The 20,311-nt window shown below is 40.0% G+C and overlaps 1 protein-coding gene across 3 annotated transcripts in view; it reads left to right on the plus strand.

Moving 5' to 3' along the window:
• PTPRN (protein tyrosine phosphatase receptor type N) overlaps positions 1-20,311 on the plus strand; it is an 88,482-nt gene that overhangs the window by 37,474 nt on the left and 30,697 nt on the right. For 2 of the 3 annotated variants that reach the window (XM_063429319.1, XM_063429318.1), the window contains exons 9-12: positions 1,120-1,478; positions 7,964-8,050; positions 12,315-12,394; positions 13,808-13,872. In XM_063429319.1, the coding sequence (XP_063285389.1) occupies positions 1,120-1,478; positions 7,964-8,050; positions 12,315-12,394; positions 13,808-13,872 (591 nt within the window). The remainder of the gene's footprint in view (positions 1-1,119; positions 1,479-7,963; positions 8,051-12,314; positions 12,395-13,807; positions 13,873-20,311) is intronic. The other variant, XM_063429320.1, reaches the window with a different exon arrangement.

Below are 20,311 nucleotides of genomic sequence, written 5' to 3' on the forward strand. Positions count from 1 at the left end.
TGTGTTTCCAAATTAGGGTCATAATACTTTTATATATATATATATATATATATATATATATATCTTAAAAAATATTTTTTTTGCTTGTTTAAATGTTGTATGTTTTTTCCCCCCACAAAATATACCAACACTTTGAGTAAGACAAATGATGTATGCACTAGAGACGAATTTCCTCGCACCCTCCCTCTCTCTAGTCTCTCTTTCCTCTCTCCCTCTATTTCCACGCTCATGGACAGAAACTCAACTCTCCATTATTTTAATTAGAAAATATGTTGGAATGTATTTTACTCATGCGTGATCTGCAATGCTTTAATTATTTCTGTCTTCCAACAATATCTCCCAAAATAAAAAAGCATTTTATAAAGAATGTTATTATATTTGTATACTAGAAAAATATGTAAGGTGACACGATGGCCTAGATTCTAAAATATGGTTTCCTAAATAATATATACTTTGTAAACATTGTGAGGTCTGTTCATTAGATATGGCATTTTAGTGAAAATCAAACTAAAAAGGTGATAATTTAAAAATAATTTTCAGCTCAGTTATAGTCACAGTTTGGTTATTGTAGCCTTGATTTGGCAATTCGGCAATCAGTTCACAACAATTTGGAGTTTAGTACATTAACCCCAAAGAGTGCCATATGCCATAAGATCAGTGCAGTAAGGGGAAGCTCTAGCCATTTTAAAAAGAGGTGTACATTACTTACGCTGGATAAGCACAGAAAACAGTGCCTAATTTTTAAAGGACTGCTCCAGGCAGTATAACAACTTGCCTTCAGCGGTTAAACTGTTAAAGAATGGTTAAACCCCACAGTCTTCAATTTGGTACTCACCAGCTCTGCCCCTGCACATCTGCTCCAGTTTAATCAGGAAACCTTGGACCGGATGCCACTGATATGTTAATGGTTTAACCCCTGAAGGTAAGCTGGCATCCAGGACCTCCTCACACCATATTAACTTAATTCTCATGAGGTTGTTATGGTGCCCAGAGTACAGTTTAATTGTAATGTAATCTCAGTGGCATAGTTAATTTTACAAGTAACAAGTAAATCATTTTCCCCACTTTGGTTCCACATGTCACTCTAAATGTAAGGTAGTTATGATATTTGTTTCCCAGGTGGCTGAAGGAGACATGCAACACATGGCTGAGTCTGAGTCTCAGTTTCCTGTCCCTGAGCTGGCTCCTAGAAGTCCAGATGCAGCCAATGACACCATAGCTCTGGGCACTGAACAACAGAACTTGGACACCAGAAATGTGGTGAGCACGACAGTTCCCATTGTCAGTCTTCACCCAGAAATTGATGTCCAGAAGAAGGCTGAGCAGTATAAGAATCTCCTGGAGGCGATCAACGAAACAAGAGAACAGAAGACTATGGAGAAGAAAAATTACCATGCATACGAAGAGTCCAGCGATGTTCCTGGACAAAGCTCCAGCCAGGTTCAAGAAGAGGTTGGATACATCGCCACTGACCATAAGTGAGCACCTTAAATATTAAACTGTAGTTGTTAACAATGTCTAGAGCCAGAAATAGATGTAAATGCAGTGGAGGTTAAGAGGACAATTGACTTGTCCACTGGAACTATTTTGAGGCAAAACAAATACTCATATGATTTAAAAAAAAAAAAAAAAGACAAAACAGTTTTATTCACAATCAAAGAAATTGCTTAATTTCGGCCTAAATAGGAGTGAAAAATTATATATTTATCCCTAGATTTTTTAACTTGTCAACTCACTGGTTAATTTAGTGAGCTTGTATACCACCATTAACGTCCTAGAGAAAACATTTCCCCTCCCAGTTCTGTCAGCTCACAGTCTGAATAAGCTGTTCCTCTGCCCCTTTATTAGTGTAGTGTAATAGATGAGGTGCATGATTCAGGAAGAAAGGTGTCTGTACACATTTTTGAACCCGATTCTTCAATATTATATTAATTTGCCAACCTGACCAAGGACATTCAGTGCCATACTTGAGTCTGTGCATCTTTAACTCTTTTTGGAGCAACAACAGTTTTTTCTTCATCAGAATAGACCTAACTATGGTCTGGCCTCGGTCCTTAACAGGTTAAACATAGGTTATTCTGATAGTCCTCAAGGCCAGGTTTCAGTATCCGAGCTAGGAAAAAACCTATTCTCTAGACTGCTAAAATTTTAATGTTCATTGTACCTTTTATTCAGAATAATCTTGCAGTATGTGTGTTGGACTTCGTGTGTGTGTGCTAGAGATTAGTTTTATTAAAAACTACTATATGTCTGAATGTGGGCTGATCTGGTAATCGTACAAATTCCCGAACTCTGAGCCAAAATTTACCCAAATCATGAACCAAACAATTCATACAATGGGCGAGCATGTTCAGTTTGATTCAAGATTCGAAATTCCACTTATGGGGCCAAAAAGGGGCTGATTTATAGGGGGGGTGGGGAAAGGGGATTGATGGCGAGGAGACCATCACGAAATGTGGATTTTGTTCACAGAAGAATGGCCAAGAGAAAAGACAAATAGGGGGGAGAGGGGGAGGAGAAGCAGTAAAAAAAAAAAAAATCTATATCTTAAATTAAAAGCCCACTCCACATACATATAGCACTCCAGTATTCCAATTGTAAGTTTTAAAAGTGTCCATTTCTGTGAGAATCCAAAACTCGACCGAATGTCAGTTAAGAGATTACCTGCCACTACTTCCCCCAAGACCTGAGAGCCTGCGAGGGCATGCCCAGGGGGCTCATAGTATCTGTGGCTCTTGGTCCTCCCATGGCTCTCCCCACTTTCCCCCTCTGCGTGCATGCGCTCATGGCTAAGAATCCGAGGTTTCTCAATGAGAAGTCTCTGATTGGTCATTACCTTGGCAAAAACTGAAAGTCAGAGGAGGAATTGCAAAGGTGGCAGAAAAAAAGATCTGTAGTTTTTACCAGCAGTTTTAAATATACCCCGAATGAAAAACGCATAACTCCACGCATGCATGTTTTCATTGGGGTATATCTACTAAATAGTGATTGTTTTGTATATATTTTTTTTTTTTTGGGGGGGGGGCGGGGTGTTTTTTAGTGTGACAAGCTTGGCCTCCTCTGTTGTGTCTAAGGTTGTGTCTAAGGTGTTTTTAGAAAGAAAGAAAAAAACACAACACAACAGGTTAATCCCTAAATCCTGGATTGGTACGGTGTACTCGTGGACTGGGTTGGCAACTGCTGATATAAAATAACATGAGCAGATACGTGATTACTTTCCACTGACGTGCAAATTGCTGGGAATTAACAGTGAATTGAAAGTGAAATTCTAATTTTAGACGACAACAGCCGAACTAGAAATATAGCTGGTTTGGTGAATTTATCCAATTCAGCTATTTTGGCCTTAAATTTGAAATTCAAAAACTTTTAGTTCCTGACAATTCTCACTTTAAAAAAATAACCCTCATAGGGAATTTCACATTTAACTCCAAAATAGCTTAACTGGGAAAATGCGCCAAGTCAGCTGTGCTCCAGTTGAATTCCCAGCAGTTCTCACTTTATTGAATAACCATTACAGTCTTCTTAACTACAGCTTATTGCATTTGTTCTGGTGAGTAGCATCATTCCCTTCAGGCTTTTTGCTGTAAACACTGTCTTTTCAGAGATAATGCAGTGTTTACATTACAGCCTAGTGATAACTCCACTGGCCACTCCTCAGAGGGCTGCTAGAGGTGCTTCATTGGGCAGTGCTGCAGAGTTTGCAGTACTGCCATTCAGTGTCTCTACCCTCTGCATGCAGACACTGAACTTTCCTCATAGAGATGCATTGATTCAATTCATCTCTATGAAGAGATGCTGATTGGCCAGGGCTGTGTTTGGCTTGTAGTGGCTCTGCCTCCTTGACAGTATCAGCCAATCCTATGTGAAAGCATTGTGATTGGCTCAGACCACTACTTCTGCTGATGTCAGCAGACAGAGGAAGTTCACAGGCAGAGGCACCAGCTTCAGACTTGAATACAAGTAAGGTTTTACTATATTTACGGAGGCAAGAGGGGGCCAGGAGGGCTTGATGGTGATTTTAACACTACATAAATGTTTTTGTTTCTGACCCTATAGTGCCCCTTTAAATTAGTTGCATGCAGAGCCCATATTTCTATTTTAATTGAACACTCCAAACACATAAAGCTTGTTGAAGTGCTTTAAATATGAAAAGTGTGTCCTCTTTCATTTCACAGAAATAACAATTTTACAACATGATAGAAGGCTTCGCATCTGCTTTACCCTGTTTTTCATTGTTTCTGATTGGTTAATGTTTATATGGTTTGCGGCTATGAAGCTACGGTAATGAAAGTAAAGCAAATATTCATCTCCTATCATTATTAAAATTAAGATTATCTATTCACTAAAGCTAGAAAAATTTACAATGTCAATAGTTGTCAATCAGAAGACTGGTCCTCTTACTTTCTGGTAGTTCAGCCCTGCAGAGGCAGGAAGTTGCCCAAAGCACCTTTGTTGTAACGACAAATGAATGATCTGTAATTCAGTCTGTGATTGGGCATCCTCAGAAAGTTTGTCTTGGGGAAGAAGTAGAGGGTTTGCAGTAGCTGCGGATACTAGATCTGCAGCTATTACAAGCCAAGATTTAAAATACCGTATATACTCGAGTATAAGCCGAGTTTTTCAGCACATTTTTTGTTCTGAAAAACCCCAACTCGACTTATACTCGAGTCACTGTCTGTATTATGGCAATTTATATTGCCATAATACAGACTGGGGGCTGTGTAGGAAGCACTTACCTCTCCTGCAGCTCCCTCCTCCTCCGCACCGGTCCGTTCAGCACCTCTGTCAGCTCCCAGTGTAAGTCTCGCGAGAGCCGCGGGGTCATAGTGCGGCTCTCGCAAGACTTACAGTGTGAGCTGACAGAGGTGCTGAACGGACCGGCGCGGAGAAGGAGGAAGCTGACAGGAGCTGCAGGAGAGGTAAGTGCTTCCTGCCAGCCCCCCTCCACTGAACTGCCAATGCCACTGGACCACCAGGGAGTGAGAGCCCCCCTCCCTGCCATGTATCAAGCAGGGAGGGGGGACGAAAAAAAATAAAATAATAATATTAAAATAAAATAAAAAATAACAATAAAAAATTAATATAACAAAAAAACTTTTAATATTAAAATAATAAAAATGCCCACCCCCCACCAAGGCTCTGCATCACACACACACACACTGCATTCATACACACTGCACTCATACACACACACACACTGCATTCATACACACACACTGTAAATAAATATTCAATTAATATAATTTTTTTAGGATCTAATTTTATTTAGAAATTTACCAGTAGCTGCTACATTTCCCACCCCAGTCTTATACTCGAGTCAATACGTTTTCCCAGTTTTTTGGGGTAAAATTGGGGGCCTCGGCTTATATTCGGGTCGGCTTATACTCGAGTATATACAGTACCTCCAAAGATAACAAGCAAAACAAACTACATGCATATTTTCTTTGAGAGTATATCTTCTAAATTGTTATTTTTTATGTAGTGTTGCTTTAATCATGATTAAATATGGGTGTTTAAACTTAACCCCCTGCTGTTGAGTCGGTCTGTAGAGGATTGAGAATTCTGGATAATGTAGTCCTTTTTATAGGTAGCATATTCTTGGAAATAAAGTCTAAGGTTGAACACCCCCAGTGTTAAAAGAATATATAGACTGTTCTCTATTCAGTAAGGTTCAGTAAGGTTTTCCTAAGGGACTGATCATCTTTGAAGGGACAATAACGCCTTTATTTACTTCCTAGACAGTATGAACAAGATCCGCAGTAGCTGCAATTCTTTGAGTTTGCCAATGTACCAGACACATAAATAAGCCAAATGCTGTCTGAAATGTAGCAGTAATTTAGTTGCTGTTCGACTATGATCAGGTTTTAAGAAACCAATCTGCTTTAGAGCTGACCTTTGCTCAGCTGCATTTGGTTTGTTGTTTAATTGTGTTTACACACAGGAAGAAATTGAGCCCCTGTTCTCAGTATGTAGTGGAGACCTGTCTGAGAAGTACACCTAGACTCCTGGGTGAACCACGAGTGATGAAGGCTATTAGTAAGCAGTCATTGTTCTTACTCAAACAGCCTCTCATTACTCAGCATTATGCCCTCAGCATCATGAACCTTGAATGGTACACGCAAGGAATCCCCTAATTTTTCGTATAAAGCAGATCTATGGAAAGCTTTATTGCACCATCCATTTGGGTCTTGAGGGACATTACATCTTTCTAGAAGGGATGTCTAAATCCATTAGTAATTTGTATCACACCCAACTCTGACTGTAATGTCCACTCTTTTTCATTCCGCTACACAAAATACAGACAACGCCATAAAATAACTTAGATTGATGGATGTCAGATATATTATAATGTGGATCAATTTCTATAAATTGACCGAAGATCTCAAGGTATATTATAATAATGATCAACGGGTATATTGTAATAATATCTGGAACGTGGAGGAACCTAAATGTACAGACCCAAGTAACAACAAATAGACTTTCTGCGTACAGGTCCTTACAGTGGGTGGAATAACGGTAGACAGTGTCAGAGAGGATGCCGAAGTCTAGGACAGAAGAGATATGGATAAACTAGTCAAGGTCAAAGGAGCACAGAGATCAAGAGAAACTTATAAACAGAAAATATCAGATACCAGAAAAAGGACACAAGGAATGCAGTCTTGGGCTATTGGAACCACAACAGGGCAACATGGAGTGGGAGAGTTAACTATATATAGGCAGTACTTAACTTCGTATGATCTGTGGGTGATAGAAAACCGTTTTTGCGTTTTTCTGTTGTGGAATGCCATAATTATGAGACATATTCAATCTGGCGAATTTGGCATTTGGACCCAAATTCGGTCCTGCAAATTCGCCATTCAGAGCGGAATTTGATCGCCCATAAAAATCCGCGGCAGGCGAGCGAGCAGCATTACAGAGAAAGCCAAGGGGCCCGGGTAAGAGAGTAGCTATCCTGACAAATAAGGATCTACAGGTATATTATAAGTGTATTCCCAGGTATATTATTATAATCTACAGGTATAGTATAATAAGGATTCACAGTTATATTATATTTTATAATAAGAATCTCCAGATATCTTGTAGTGAGCATCTCCAGGTATATTATAGTCAAGAGCTCTGTGTATATTATAATAAGGATCCCCATGTATATTATATTGAGGATCCCCAGATACATTGTAATGAGGATCTCCAAGTATTTTATACTGACAATCTCCATGTATATTATAATGAGGATCCCAGGTCTATAATAATGAGAATATCTATGTATTTCAGAATAATGATTTCAGGTATATTATAATAAGGGTCCCCATGTATATTATAATGAGGATCAATCTCCAGGTATATTATAATCGAGATCTCTGTGTATATTATAATGAGGATATCCAGATACATTATAATGAGGATCTCCAAGTATATTATATTGAAGAACTCCTGATATATTATAATGAGGAACTCCAGAGGTTTTATAATGAGGAGCTTCATGTATATTATGTGAAGTTCCATTTATCTTCTAATGAGAATTTTCCATTACATAATGAGTTCCATGTATTCAACAATGACAAGCTCCATATTCTATAATTGTAAGCTCCAATTTTCCTCTATGTATAAGCTAAACGTGCTAAATCTTAGTATATTGTGCTAAATGTATTTAAGTTTAATATTTAAAGAACAATAAAGAACTCCCTCTTTATATATTCAAGAGACTTAGAAATTCTTCCAGACTATAACAGCATTTATTGCAGTGATTATGAATCTAGACAATTTTGACCTTTGCAAACTCTATTTGTTATGATGATCCAGTGCTCAGGTGTACTGAGCATCATGGGAAATGTAGTTCACAACCATCTGGGGTGCCAAAGTCAGTCATCAGCCAACACACAGGAAAGTGTAAGAGCCACTAACTAGTATAATGAGAAGGGCCAGTACCCTGGGTTGACCTCCACACCTCTACCTTTTTCTTTAGGCCCCTGAGCCCGAATAATGGGTTTCGTCTGCTGAAAACCCTGGCACACCGTGTCCATCTGTCCACTACCAACTTCATCAACATCAGGTGAGGATCACAAGCGTCCCAAGGTAGATATATCTGGAAATCCAACATAGAATCACATCACAAACTAGTGGCCAAAATAACAGATAAAATCTCTACACACAAAAAAAAAACCACGTAGCAAGCATTTTATTCTAAATAACTAAATGTTAACATTTCCAGCTGTTCTTCAATGTGCCATGTTACTTAAGAATTGCAAGAAATATTTGTTTTCCAAATTACTTATAAAGGTGTTCCAATATCCTTAACTCTATATAGAAATCTAGGATGATTTTATACCTAGAACTAGATTAAAATGTCTAGAACTGGCTATTTCCACATATCTAGGACTACATACAAATATATTCATACCAAACTACCTAGAATTCAATCCAAATATAGAAATGTATCCAGATATCTATGATGGATTACCAATACCCAAGGTATAGTATCGATATCTAGTATTGTATCCAGAGATCTAGATCAGGATCTATATAGAAGATGATTTTAAAATATCTGGAACTGGATACAAATATCTTCTTCTACAAACATCCAGATATTGCAAACTATACGCAGACATCTAAGATCTGGAACTGTATTGGACCAGATCCAAGCATCTAGAATTCTATCTCGATATTTACAGCAGTGCTTAAATACTAAGCATGCGTTCCAAACCTTAGATTAGACCAGATGTAGAACTGCGTACTAGTGGTCTGTGTTTGAGGTATAGCTTACATAAAGAGATTGTGATACATTTAATCAAATTCCCATTGCATCAGGGAAGTCCCCGTGTCTTGTCTGGTCTACATGGTTAATAGAAGGGACATTCAGAAAGAAAGTGACCTCAAGGCAGATGAAATCATACTACATTTTTCATTACATGGCACCTTTACAGAACTTATCGTGGTGGAGGATTTTTTTATGCCACTGCTAATGTTTATAGAGTTAGAGGACACTTAAAGGGACATTACAGGCATGATAACTACTTCATCTCATTGAATTGGTTATAGTATCTGGAGTCTCCTAGCATCATCCCTCCATTCAGTGTTAAACTATTTTCTAGCAGTTTAACACTAGACAAGAGTCCCTGGCTTCCCAAAGCCCGTCCTCCCACTGGAGATATGGCTAAGGCAGAGATTACACACTTCCTTTTAGCCATACCAATTCATACCAGCAATGGACACTGTGATTGGCTGAGAGTGTCAGCTGACCACTTTTAGCCTATCACAGCTGCCTACTGCTGCTCGGACTAATGCTTCCTCAGCCTAAGCAGCGGAGAATCAGTGGGTTGTTGGGGACTCTTGTTTAGCATTAAAACATTAAAACCGTTTAACACTAGATGGAAGGATGGTTCCTGGGGACTTCAGACACTATAATTAGATTAAGCAGTTACAGTGTCACTTAAAAATTATGAGTCAAATTAAATGGTGTATTTACAGGATTATAGCACGGAAGATATCATAGACTAGAAGTCTAATTATAGCCCAAAACCTCTCAAAGCAATTCCTGTACCCTCGAAGGTTAGAGTATGTAGAGTATATATAAAAAAATATTGTAGTTTGTTAACAAAGTATAAATTGATATATTCAGCATTTACATTGAAAACACGTTTCAGTTGGCAATGTCACTTTAAATAACACATGCTCAAACATGTATTTACTAAATCACAAGAATGACAGGGTAAAATTCATAGACAGTCTTGTCCCAAACCCTTGTAACTCTGCCAGTTTCTGTATGGGCACTGCCAGTTAGGCTGGGAGCAGCTATTTGCGCATGCACGGTGACATGGTATTTGGGATATTGGCTGGGATGAATGATCTTTGGGAAGTATCCTATCAATCTTTCCAATCAAAGTAAGGTTCATTGATTAAACCAAAAAGTGTGGAGCATTAACTAAGGAATTTCACACAAATAGCGAAGCCCCAAAATAGCTGATTTTGGAGAATTTGATTTCAATGGCCTAAATTTGCAATACTTCAGTAATTGCTAACCAATTCCCACAGATTATGCTAAAAGCTAGGCTACAATAATCAAATAGATTGTGCTAAACCAAAGGCAGTTTCCATGACAACATTGTGATATTGCTTTTTCAACAAAGACCATGTGGGTAGGTATGAAATAAGTTAGGACCCCCCTACAAGTCATTACCGCTGTTTAACCCCTTAAGGACACATGACATGTGTGACATGTCATGATTCCCTTTTATTCCAGAAGTTTGGTCCTTAAACCCCTTAACCCCTTAAGGACCAAACTTCTGGAATAAAAGGGAATCATGACATGTCAGACACGTCATGTGTCCTTAAGGGGTTAAGGGGTTAAAGTGTTTTATTTTGTATAACCTGCCTGACAGATCTGTCACTATTAAAGTAAAACTTGCAAGCCTGAACTCCTATTATTTTCAACTTCTAAACCACTTCTCTTTAAAATTAACCTCTTAGGTTACCTGTCAAGCCATACGCAAATTTCAAAAACACTAATAAAATCCATCTTATCGTATTGCTTAGATGTTCGTACATATTACCTTCATCACCCACTTGCTTATCTTATTATTATGTATATTCTGAGGGAGACTGGAAAAATATTGCCAATAATACTCTGTACAGTGATTTCTTTTCGAACGCAGATATTTTAGTCAGTTGCCAGTTTACCAAAAATCAGTCACCCTGCGGAAACCCATTCTCAACATGGATATGTTAACCCTTTATGGATTCATGTCAACATTTAGGTTAGAATAGTACATTGCACTCAAAGTTTTTTGGTCAAAATAATCATATAAACGTTTGATTATAATGAAGTGTCTGTAATTTAACATCACTCTGTGTATCTTTCCCACGGAAAAGGCCTTGCAAGTTTAAAGAGGAACACAGGCTATCATAGTTAGGCCATGTTATAAAATGGCACCTTGCATAGGTGGTCGCGCATGTTTCAAATTAGTAGAATGGTCAGAATCCAGATCCTATGTTTTGTGCAGGGTATAATGTGTGGGGCCACTGTATTAAGTCAAATGTTTTCTATGGAAAGCTTAGAATATGAAGGAAAAAAATGATATTTAGAATTTACATGATGATGAGAAAATACAATATTACAGACTGCAAGTTTAATGACCATTTCATATTTGTGCTGGCTTTAATTTATAGGAAAAATATAGAAATTAGAATGTACAGAAAAAATGGCTGATGTGTTAGAACAGGGGCACTAAATTATGTTAAATTAAAAGTTTAACAGTCACTTCTGGAAAAAGAAAATTCTGGTAATTTCTTTTCTTTGTATTAATGAAATGTTTGATCTGAAATGTTACTTCAACGCTTATTGAGTCCTGACTTACCACCCACGGATCATTTCAGATTTAAGAAATAAAGATATCGCACAGCATCCAATGTTACACATCATATGCATAGAATTCCCCTTTCTAATCATACAGAGAGCTTGTGTTGTGCTGAACGAGGCCTGATTTCTTCCTTTTGTAAATGTGGAAGCTGCGGGGGGAGTGTATATGTCATATAACCATGGTTATTCCTCCTTAGATGTTAAATGAGGCTTTGGAAAAAATATGAGTCCAGTTCTTTAACCCCTTAAGGACACATGACATGTCTGACATGTCATGATTCCCTTTTATTCCAGAAGTTTGGTCCTTAAGGGGTTAAATCTTAGTACCCACTGATGATATTTTGCATGCTTCCATGTTTTTTAATGTCATGGCCATACTGAAAGGTGAACAAGTGTATTGAAAATGTCTTCAGATATCCACGGTTTAAAATCCCCCAACTATTGCTATTTTTGCCTAAATGTTGCAATCCAGTCCGGTCCCAGTTTATACACCTGTTTGCAATGAATGTTATTTGAAGCAATAACTCTTGTGGTGTCTGCTATACAATTAAGGTGGCTACTTATTGCAGTAAACTCAGTGAGCAAACACCAAGGTGTTTAGTTACCAAATGCCAAATTTGCTAAATTGGAACTATCATATTTTAGACAAAATTTGATTTTTTTTTTATCCAAATTAGCTAATTTGACTGCAATTTGATGTTTAGCGAATATTTCGTGAATAAGCCCCTAAGGTTTTTTACATTTACATATTGATGGTCAAAACAATTTCTTCAAACATCTCAGTTGAAGTTTAGAATATGCTGGAAAAATAATGCTTTTACATATGCCCTGCAATTCTGAATTATATTAATGTCCCTGACTAAATGGAGATGAGATCACTTTTGCCGTTTGTTTGCTGTTTGTTTTCTATTCCGTTGATATAAAATTGTAAGTCAGTCTTGTTTTTCCCCCCTCTGCGTAGTGTTGTTGGACCTGCCCTCACCTTCCAAATTAAACAGAACCACCAAAATCTATCGCTGTCGGATGTCACAAACCGCGCAGGTACGTAGCTAATTACTTAACATTAGGGCTTTGCAAAAAGAGACCCTTACACACCGGAATTAGACATAAATAAAATTATCATTATGACAGGAGCCTAGCAGTATATTTGCCAGATAGCTTATATATGGAGTTACCAAATCCTCTGTTTTGATTGGCAGTGTATGAAAAGAGCTGTCCTGCTGTATATACATTTCATAGGATGCAGCAAGGAAATCTCCGCAGTAAACAAGGAGGAATGGCAAAGAACTATACTGGGTGGCACTTTTCATACGCTGTCCATCTGTATGAACATGCTATGTGTCCAAGACCTGGGTCACTACTGGTCTTTTTTTTTTAAATTAAAACAGGGATTTTGGACAAGTGATAGTTAAATTAATAGCCACAGACGTAGAACCTTGTGCCTGTAGGTCGGGATTTGTCACGATGGATTTGTGGTGGATTCACCCATGAATTTCAAATTTTTGGTCAAAATAGCTAAATTGGAAACATCCAGCAGTTTTGGTTTAAAAATGGTAAATTCCCTTATCAATTCTCAACGATTCCCAGTTTAGTAAATAATCCTGAATGTGTGGAATCTTTCGATTGCGTGCCCAGTACCTTGGTCAGTAATATGCAGGATCTATGAATGTAGGGCAGGAGTAGGCAACCTTCGGCACTCCAGATGTTGTGGACAACGACTCCCCTATGGCTGTAAGAGCATTATGGGAGATGTAGTCCACAACATTTAGAAAGTTCCAAAGGTTGCCTATACCTGGATTAGGACCTTAGGTCAATGTTTGATGAACCTTACCCAGTGTGTAGATCCTGAGTCTCTTTTTGCAGAGACAGGGTTTCTGGTGGCTGGATCATCTGGGACTGTTGTATGGTGCCTATCACTGGCCAAACATACACCAATAAGAGGTCATCTAGATGAGGCTGCTTTTTCAGTAGTCGAACATTTAGTTAACCACTTGTTTTTAGTGACTCACTGACCTAGAACTTACTCTATGAGACCTTGTTATTACCTGGATAAATAGATTACTCAGAAGGATTGCTAGATCTCCATGCCTTTATATGAAAACACAGTCTATTGTCCATTTTGATACATTCAATGTGTTCTAGAATAATGTTTGTCAGTTTCCATCCATGTATGACTTCAGAGACCACATGCTTCCGTTACCCACAATGCATGTCAAATATACTCTTTTTATGTGAAAAAGACACCAGGATCCCATAGAAGAGACTACACTCACAAATGGCACATATCAGAGATGTTATTTTTATGGTCCCCAGAGGTGAAATTTTGACAGACTACCAAAAATCCCACAGGAGAAATTACTGAATGGATAAACATTCTCAAGGAAGTATTTTAACTTTTCTGAGAGCATAGTGCTTAAACCATTCTTCTCTAAATGTCTCTCTTTTTGCTTTCAGAAGCCTTGCAGTCAGATTTGGAATCCGAGACGGGCATGAAGATTGTTCAGACAGGAGTTGGAAAGGTGAGATTTATTATACAGAATAGGATTGAAATACATTCTCCTTTAAAACTTAGAACTGCCCACCTGCAAAGAAGGGCTACTAAACTGGTTCATGGATTGCAGGATAAAACTTACCAGGAAAGGTTAAAGGATCTTAACATGTATAGCATGGAGGAAAGACGAGACAGGGGGGATATGATAGAAACATTTAAATACATAAAGGGAATCAACACAGTAAAGGAGGAGACTATATTTAAAAGAAGAAAAACTACCACAACAAGAGGACATAGTCTTAAATTAGAGGGACAAAGGTTTAAAAATAATATCAGGAAGTATTACTTTACTGAGAGGGTAGTGGATGCATGGAATAGCCTTCCAGCTGAAGTGGTAGAGGTTAACACAGTAAAGGAGTTTAAGCATGCGTGGGATAGGCATAAGGCTATCCTAACTATAAGATAATGCCAGGGACTAATGAAAGTATTTAGAAAATTGGGCAGACTAGATGGGCCGAATGGTTCTTATCTGCCGTCACAGTCTATGTTTCTATGTTTCTATGTTTCTAATTAACCAAACTCTAAAGAAACCAATGAATGGGACTATTAAAATTAATTTCCATCACATGTTGTAAAAACAGGTCTCCATGTGAAGTTAGCAAACTTTAGGGTTAGTAAATAGGTGCAAGGTATCATGGGATTTGTGGTATAACAAATTACTAATTGTTGGGTATCTGTGTCCCGGCTAAATATGGTTTTACAGTCACTTTATACTGCTTTATTTATTGTTATTTTAACATTGCACCTTTAAGTCTAGTATGTAAAAAACCTAGAGGTGCAGAACTGTTCTTAGTACTCGTTGATTGAACAGTCTCTCAACCCAATTCAAGGATGGTTATTGCTAGTTTGTGCAGACTGTCAGTGTGGCAAAAATAACTCTTCTTAAGGTAAGTGTAAGTGAAATATGATATTAATTTAAAAATAAACATTTCTGTGCTGTGATTGGGTGATCTATAGCAGTAAAGGAACGCTTTAGGGTTAGAAACACAAACATGTTTTCCTGACCATATAGTGTTAAAACCACCATCTAGCCTCCCCCCCTTGCCTCCCTAAATATAGTGAAATCTTACTTGTTTTTATGTCTGCAGCTGCTGCATCTGCCCCTGATCTGCCTGCTCTGTTGACAATATTGTAATTGGTGGTCTGAACCAATCACAATGCTTCCCCATAGGATTGGCTGAGACTGTCAAGGAGGCAGATCTGGGGGAAGAGCCAGCACAAGTCAAACACAGCTCTGGAAAATCAGCATCTCATCATAGAGATGCATTGAATCAATGCATCTCTATGAGGAAAGTTTAGGGTCTCCATGCAGAGGATGGAGACACTGAATGGCAGTGCTGCACAGTGTACAGCACTGCACCAGGAAACACCTCTAGTAGCCATCTGAGGAGTGGCCAGTGGAGTTATCACTAGGCTGTAATGTAAACACTGCCTTTTCTCTGAAAAGACAGTGCTTACTGCAAAAAGCCTGAAGGGAATGATAATACTCACCAGAACAAATACAATAAGCTGTAGTTGTTCTGGTGACTATAGTGTCCCTTTAAAGGACCACTATAGTGCCAGGAAAATAAACTTGTTTTCCTGGCTCTATAGGGTATTTGGGTGCCCCCCACCCTCATGGCCCCCCTCCCGCCGGGCTCAAGAGGGGTTAGGTGGTTAAACTTTTACCTTTCTCCAGCGCTGGGCTCCCTCAGCGCTGGGGACTCTCCTCCCTCTTCCAACATCATGCGCCGAAAGCGGCAAGAGCCGCGCGCGCATTCAATCAGTCTATAGGAAAGCATTTCTCAATGCTTTCCGATGGACGGCAGCGTCTTCTCACTGTGAAAATCACAGTGAGAAGCGCGGAAGTGCCTCTAGCGGCTGTCAATGAGAGAGCCACTAGAAGCTGGATTAACCCTAATTTAAACATAGCAGGGGGCGGAGCCTGACCGCTAAGCAATACAGACGTGGGCAACACGAGCTCCCGCCTGACGGGCCGAATTTGGGTCAAAATCAACGGCTACACGGACCGCAGACTCACCGGGTTGTGCTGCCCATGCTGGGAATGCACCACGGAACCGAAGGACACCCCTCTGAAACCCGCCGGGGCCGGGAAAACGAAACGCCGAGTGCGGCCTACTAAAGTTGGAGCCGGGGAGAGACGGCCGCTCAACCCGACGCCAGACACACCAAGCGTCTCTACAGGGCTGCTACCCCCCCCCTTCCCCCCTCTGGACCGGTGGGGGTTATCCCGGTCCCCACTGGGGGAACAGACTGTGGCATTAATCATCACCCCATCTGTCTGAACACAGCGAGCGACACGAGGCACTCTAACCTCACAAAATGGCGGAGGCCATACCACAGTCACGGCACACTCCCACACAGGCATGTGAGCTGTCCCCAGACACTCTTGAAGCCAGACTGGACGCTTTATTCCAGGCATTTTGGGACAAACTGCAGACCCGTGCCACTGCCGACCAACCCAGCCGGTGTGCAGAGCGGGAAGCGGGTGATTCCCCTCCGGGCAACACACTCCGCATAACGCCTCATCGCACCAGTGACCGCCCGCCCGGGCTGATAGCCAACAGAGGCCTGGCCTCGAGACATCGACCACACAGGGAGAAGAACGCACGCCGCAGGCGGCGGATGTCACCGCGATTCTCTACCTGCCCCTTAAGGGGCCGGGACCGGGCCGCACTCAGGTACCGAGTCCGTGGCCAGAAGGTGTCGGCTACCACAACATCCTGGGGCTGGAGGATAGTCCCCCGCACCCGTTGCTCTCCGGTTGTACCTGATGACCACTATCTGCAGCTAACAATCCGTCAAACTGCTCACTCTCCCAAGCTGAAAACACCCCGAGGCTCAGTCTCTCTGCAACAGCCAAGCAAGCGGAATGACGCCCGTCATGACCGCGGTCCCCTACAACCCCCCATGCAACCACAGCAGGGGACAGACCTGACCAGCATGAACACCGGGGACGATCGAACAACGACACTTACCCATCTGCAGATCCGGAACAGGAAGAAAGCCATGAAACGGCACACCACGGCAGATAATCAATGGGACTCCCATACACATGTATCGCCCCTGCCACTGCTGGGGATCGGATGACTGGGCGCCTGAAACCTCACCCAGAGCTTCTGGTACCTCACTGAAGACACCGAGCGAAGGGACTTGCCAGATAAGAGACATTTTTATTTTTATTTTTATTTATTTTTTTTCTGAGGACATTCTAGCTCAGCTTTGTTCGGTCCGTTGCCTATAATTTTTGACCCAACAGGTCTCGCAATTTGATGCGCCTGGGCCTGTAACCAGTGGTATCCTGTTTCTACTGCCTGCATGACTTTATGTTTAGCTAGCCTGCCTACACACAGCCACAAATGTTTAGCACTTTTCAGCCCGATGTCAATAGCCCACATAGCCTCACGAAAAGTCTGAGGATTATTCTCAGTGGCTCTAATACGTGAATATAACACATTTTGGATCAGCAGTCTGTAAACACCACACGCATACTACTACTAGCTCATACACCCACACTAACTTGTATCTGTGTCTAGCATGTTGTAGCCACTCTACCTAAATACACATTGTTATATAGCATAGCAAATTGTTCCTAGCTTGATTAGCATGTTTAATATATTACAGAAATGAGACAGAACACCAGGAATTTAGCTACCGAATACGTTTCCTATTGTATCATATGCACCAATTCCTTTTATTCTTGTTGAAATGCTGTATTGCAAATCACATTGTTTCAATAAAAGAAAGATTTACAAAAAAAAAAAAATTTAAACATAGCAGTTTCTCTGAAACTGCTATGTTTACAGCTGCAGGGTTAACCCTAGTTGGACCTGGACCCAGACCACTTAATTTAGCTGAAGTGGTCTGGGTGCCTATAGTGGTCCTTTAAGTAGGATTTATAGCTAAATATAGTTGTTTTAAGTATCTTTGTATGGTTTCAATTATTATTATTAAACATACCTTAACCCTCTAGCTATGGAGCAATTTTTGATTAAAAAAATATTATTAGTATTACATTTATTTGAAGCAAGTGATACATAGCTAGCTTATAAGCCTATCATACCACAATAATTGTGTGTGTTTATTGCTGTCAGTTTATTTTTTATTATTTGATCTGCCTTTATCAAGCTATTTGGGAAGTGAAAAGCTTTATACAGTATACATGTCCTTTATCATGTAATATTTCACATAGGGACTGAAATGTTAGTATAAACACAAAAGTGCTGTTTATTGCACCTGCAGTAGTGGGACAGTAATCGATAAATAAAAATCAGCAAGGTATTTATAAGGACCGTGGAGGCATTAATAGCAGTATAGCTTACTAAAAATGGTAACAGAATGTATAAAGAATGTCTGCATTTGAGCATAAAGCCCATATACAGTAAATACAGTTGAATTATATAATTCTAAAATAAAGGTATCTCATGCATTGGACAGACCTTTAAGTGGGCCTCGCCTGTGACACAACTTATGTCACTGGTGACACCCATAATGGGTAGGTATGCTCAGGAAATGGGCATACTCGCCTATTGAAGAGGCATGTGAGCCTGGTGTCAAGCACACAAGGCTGACAACTGGCCCCACTACAGTATTGTGCAGAGAGCACTGTGCTGCCTGGGGACAGTCCTCTAGTGTCCCCAGATGTGAGACAACAGGAGATTAAATTGGATCAGCAAAATAGGACCCCAAAATTAGGACTGTTAGGATAGTTGTGAGCCCTACAATTTAAAGGCAAACTATAGTGCCAGAAAAACAATTGTTTTCTTGGGACTATAGCTCCCTATAGTGCCCCCCTTGGGTGACACTGGATGTCACTCTAGTGACTGTCTATAAACAGCCACTAGAGGTGAAGGTAACCCTCAACAGTAATTATTGCAGTTTATTAAAAACTGCAATAATTACATTTGCAGGGTTAAGGGACCTGAGACACTGCACCCAGATCACTTCAATAAGCTTAAGTGATCTGTATGTCTATAATGTCCCTTGAAACGTATAATTTGAATCCTTAATATAAATTATTAGTGCCCACCTTTTCATGTTTTTGTGTTTTATACATATCTGCTTATTTAATAGGAGTGGCTGCCTAGTTAATATACATCCTATTTTATATTAACTGAACATACTCTTTAGTATTACTGGTTTTTAGTTATTTAAAACCGCTATAGCAATCTTTATAAATCTCTGGAATGCTAAGGTAATGCTAATAGTGAAATGGTAGAGTATACCACTCCTTCACTCCTCCCCTCTTCCTGATTGTAGGAATGATATGACCCATTAAAATATCATGTACTGTTTGAAAGCAGGGGGTGAAATTATATTTTTAGCAAATGTATATCTTTAGCAAAGTTATATGGGTAACTTGTAGCATCTGACAGTGAAATGTGTCCCTCTGCAGGCTGGTAATCATAACTAGAGTATGAAAGAGAGAAGAGAGTAAGTGAGGCTCCATGAACTAAATTCTGCAAAATACATGAAAATAAAACATACATATAGATATATATATATATACTCAATTTTAGGTAGTGAAGTGGTTCATTTATTTAACTAGGAAATTGATGGTGAGCAAAATAGGACCCCAAAATTAGGACTGTTAGGATAGTCGTGAGCCCTACAATTTAAAGGCAAACTACAGTGCCAGAAAAACAATTGTTTTCTTGGGACTATAGCTCCCTATAGTGCCCCCCTTGGGTGACACTGGATGTCACTCTAGTGGCTGTCTATAAACAGCCACTAGAGGTGAAGGTAACCCTCAACAGTAATTATTGCAGTTTATTAAAAACTGCAATAATTACATTTGCAGGGTTAAGGGACCTGAGACACTGCACCCAGATCACTTCAATAAGCTTAAAGGACCACTCTAGGCACCCAGACCACTTCAGCTTAATGAAGTGGTATGGGTGCCAGGTCCAGCTAGGGTTAACTAATTTTTTTATAAACATAGCAGTTTCAGAGAAACTGCTATGTTTATCAATTAGTTAAGCCTTCCCCTTTTTCCTCTAGTGGCTGTCTCACTGACAGCCGCTAGAGGCGCTTGCGTGATTCTCACTGTGAAAATCACAGTGAGAGCACGCCAGCGTCCATAGGAAAGCATTATGAATGCTTTCCTATGCAACCGGCTGAATGCGCGCGCAGCTCTTGCCGCGCGTGCACATTCAGCCGACGGGGAGGAACGGAGGCGGAGAGGAGGAGGAGAGCTCCCCGCCCAGCGCTGGAAAAAGGTACGTTTTAACACTTTTCCCCTTTCCAGAGCCGGGCGGGAGGGGGTCCCTGAGGGTGGGGGCACCCTCAGGGCACTCTAGTGCCAGGAAAACGAGTATGCTTTCCTGGCACTAGAGTGGTCCTTTAAGTGATCTGTATGTCTATAATGTCCCTTGAAACGTATAATTTTAATCCTTATTATAAATTAT

The sequence above is a fragment of the Pelobates fuscus genome, chromosome 8 (assembly GCF_036172605.1).
Source record: "Pelobates fuscus isolate aPelFus1 chromosome 8, aPelFus1.pri, whole genome shotgun sequence".
NCBI classification, from domain to species: Eukaryota; Metazoa; Chordata; class Amphibia; order Anura; family Pelobatidae; genus Pelobates; species Pelobates fuscus.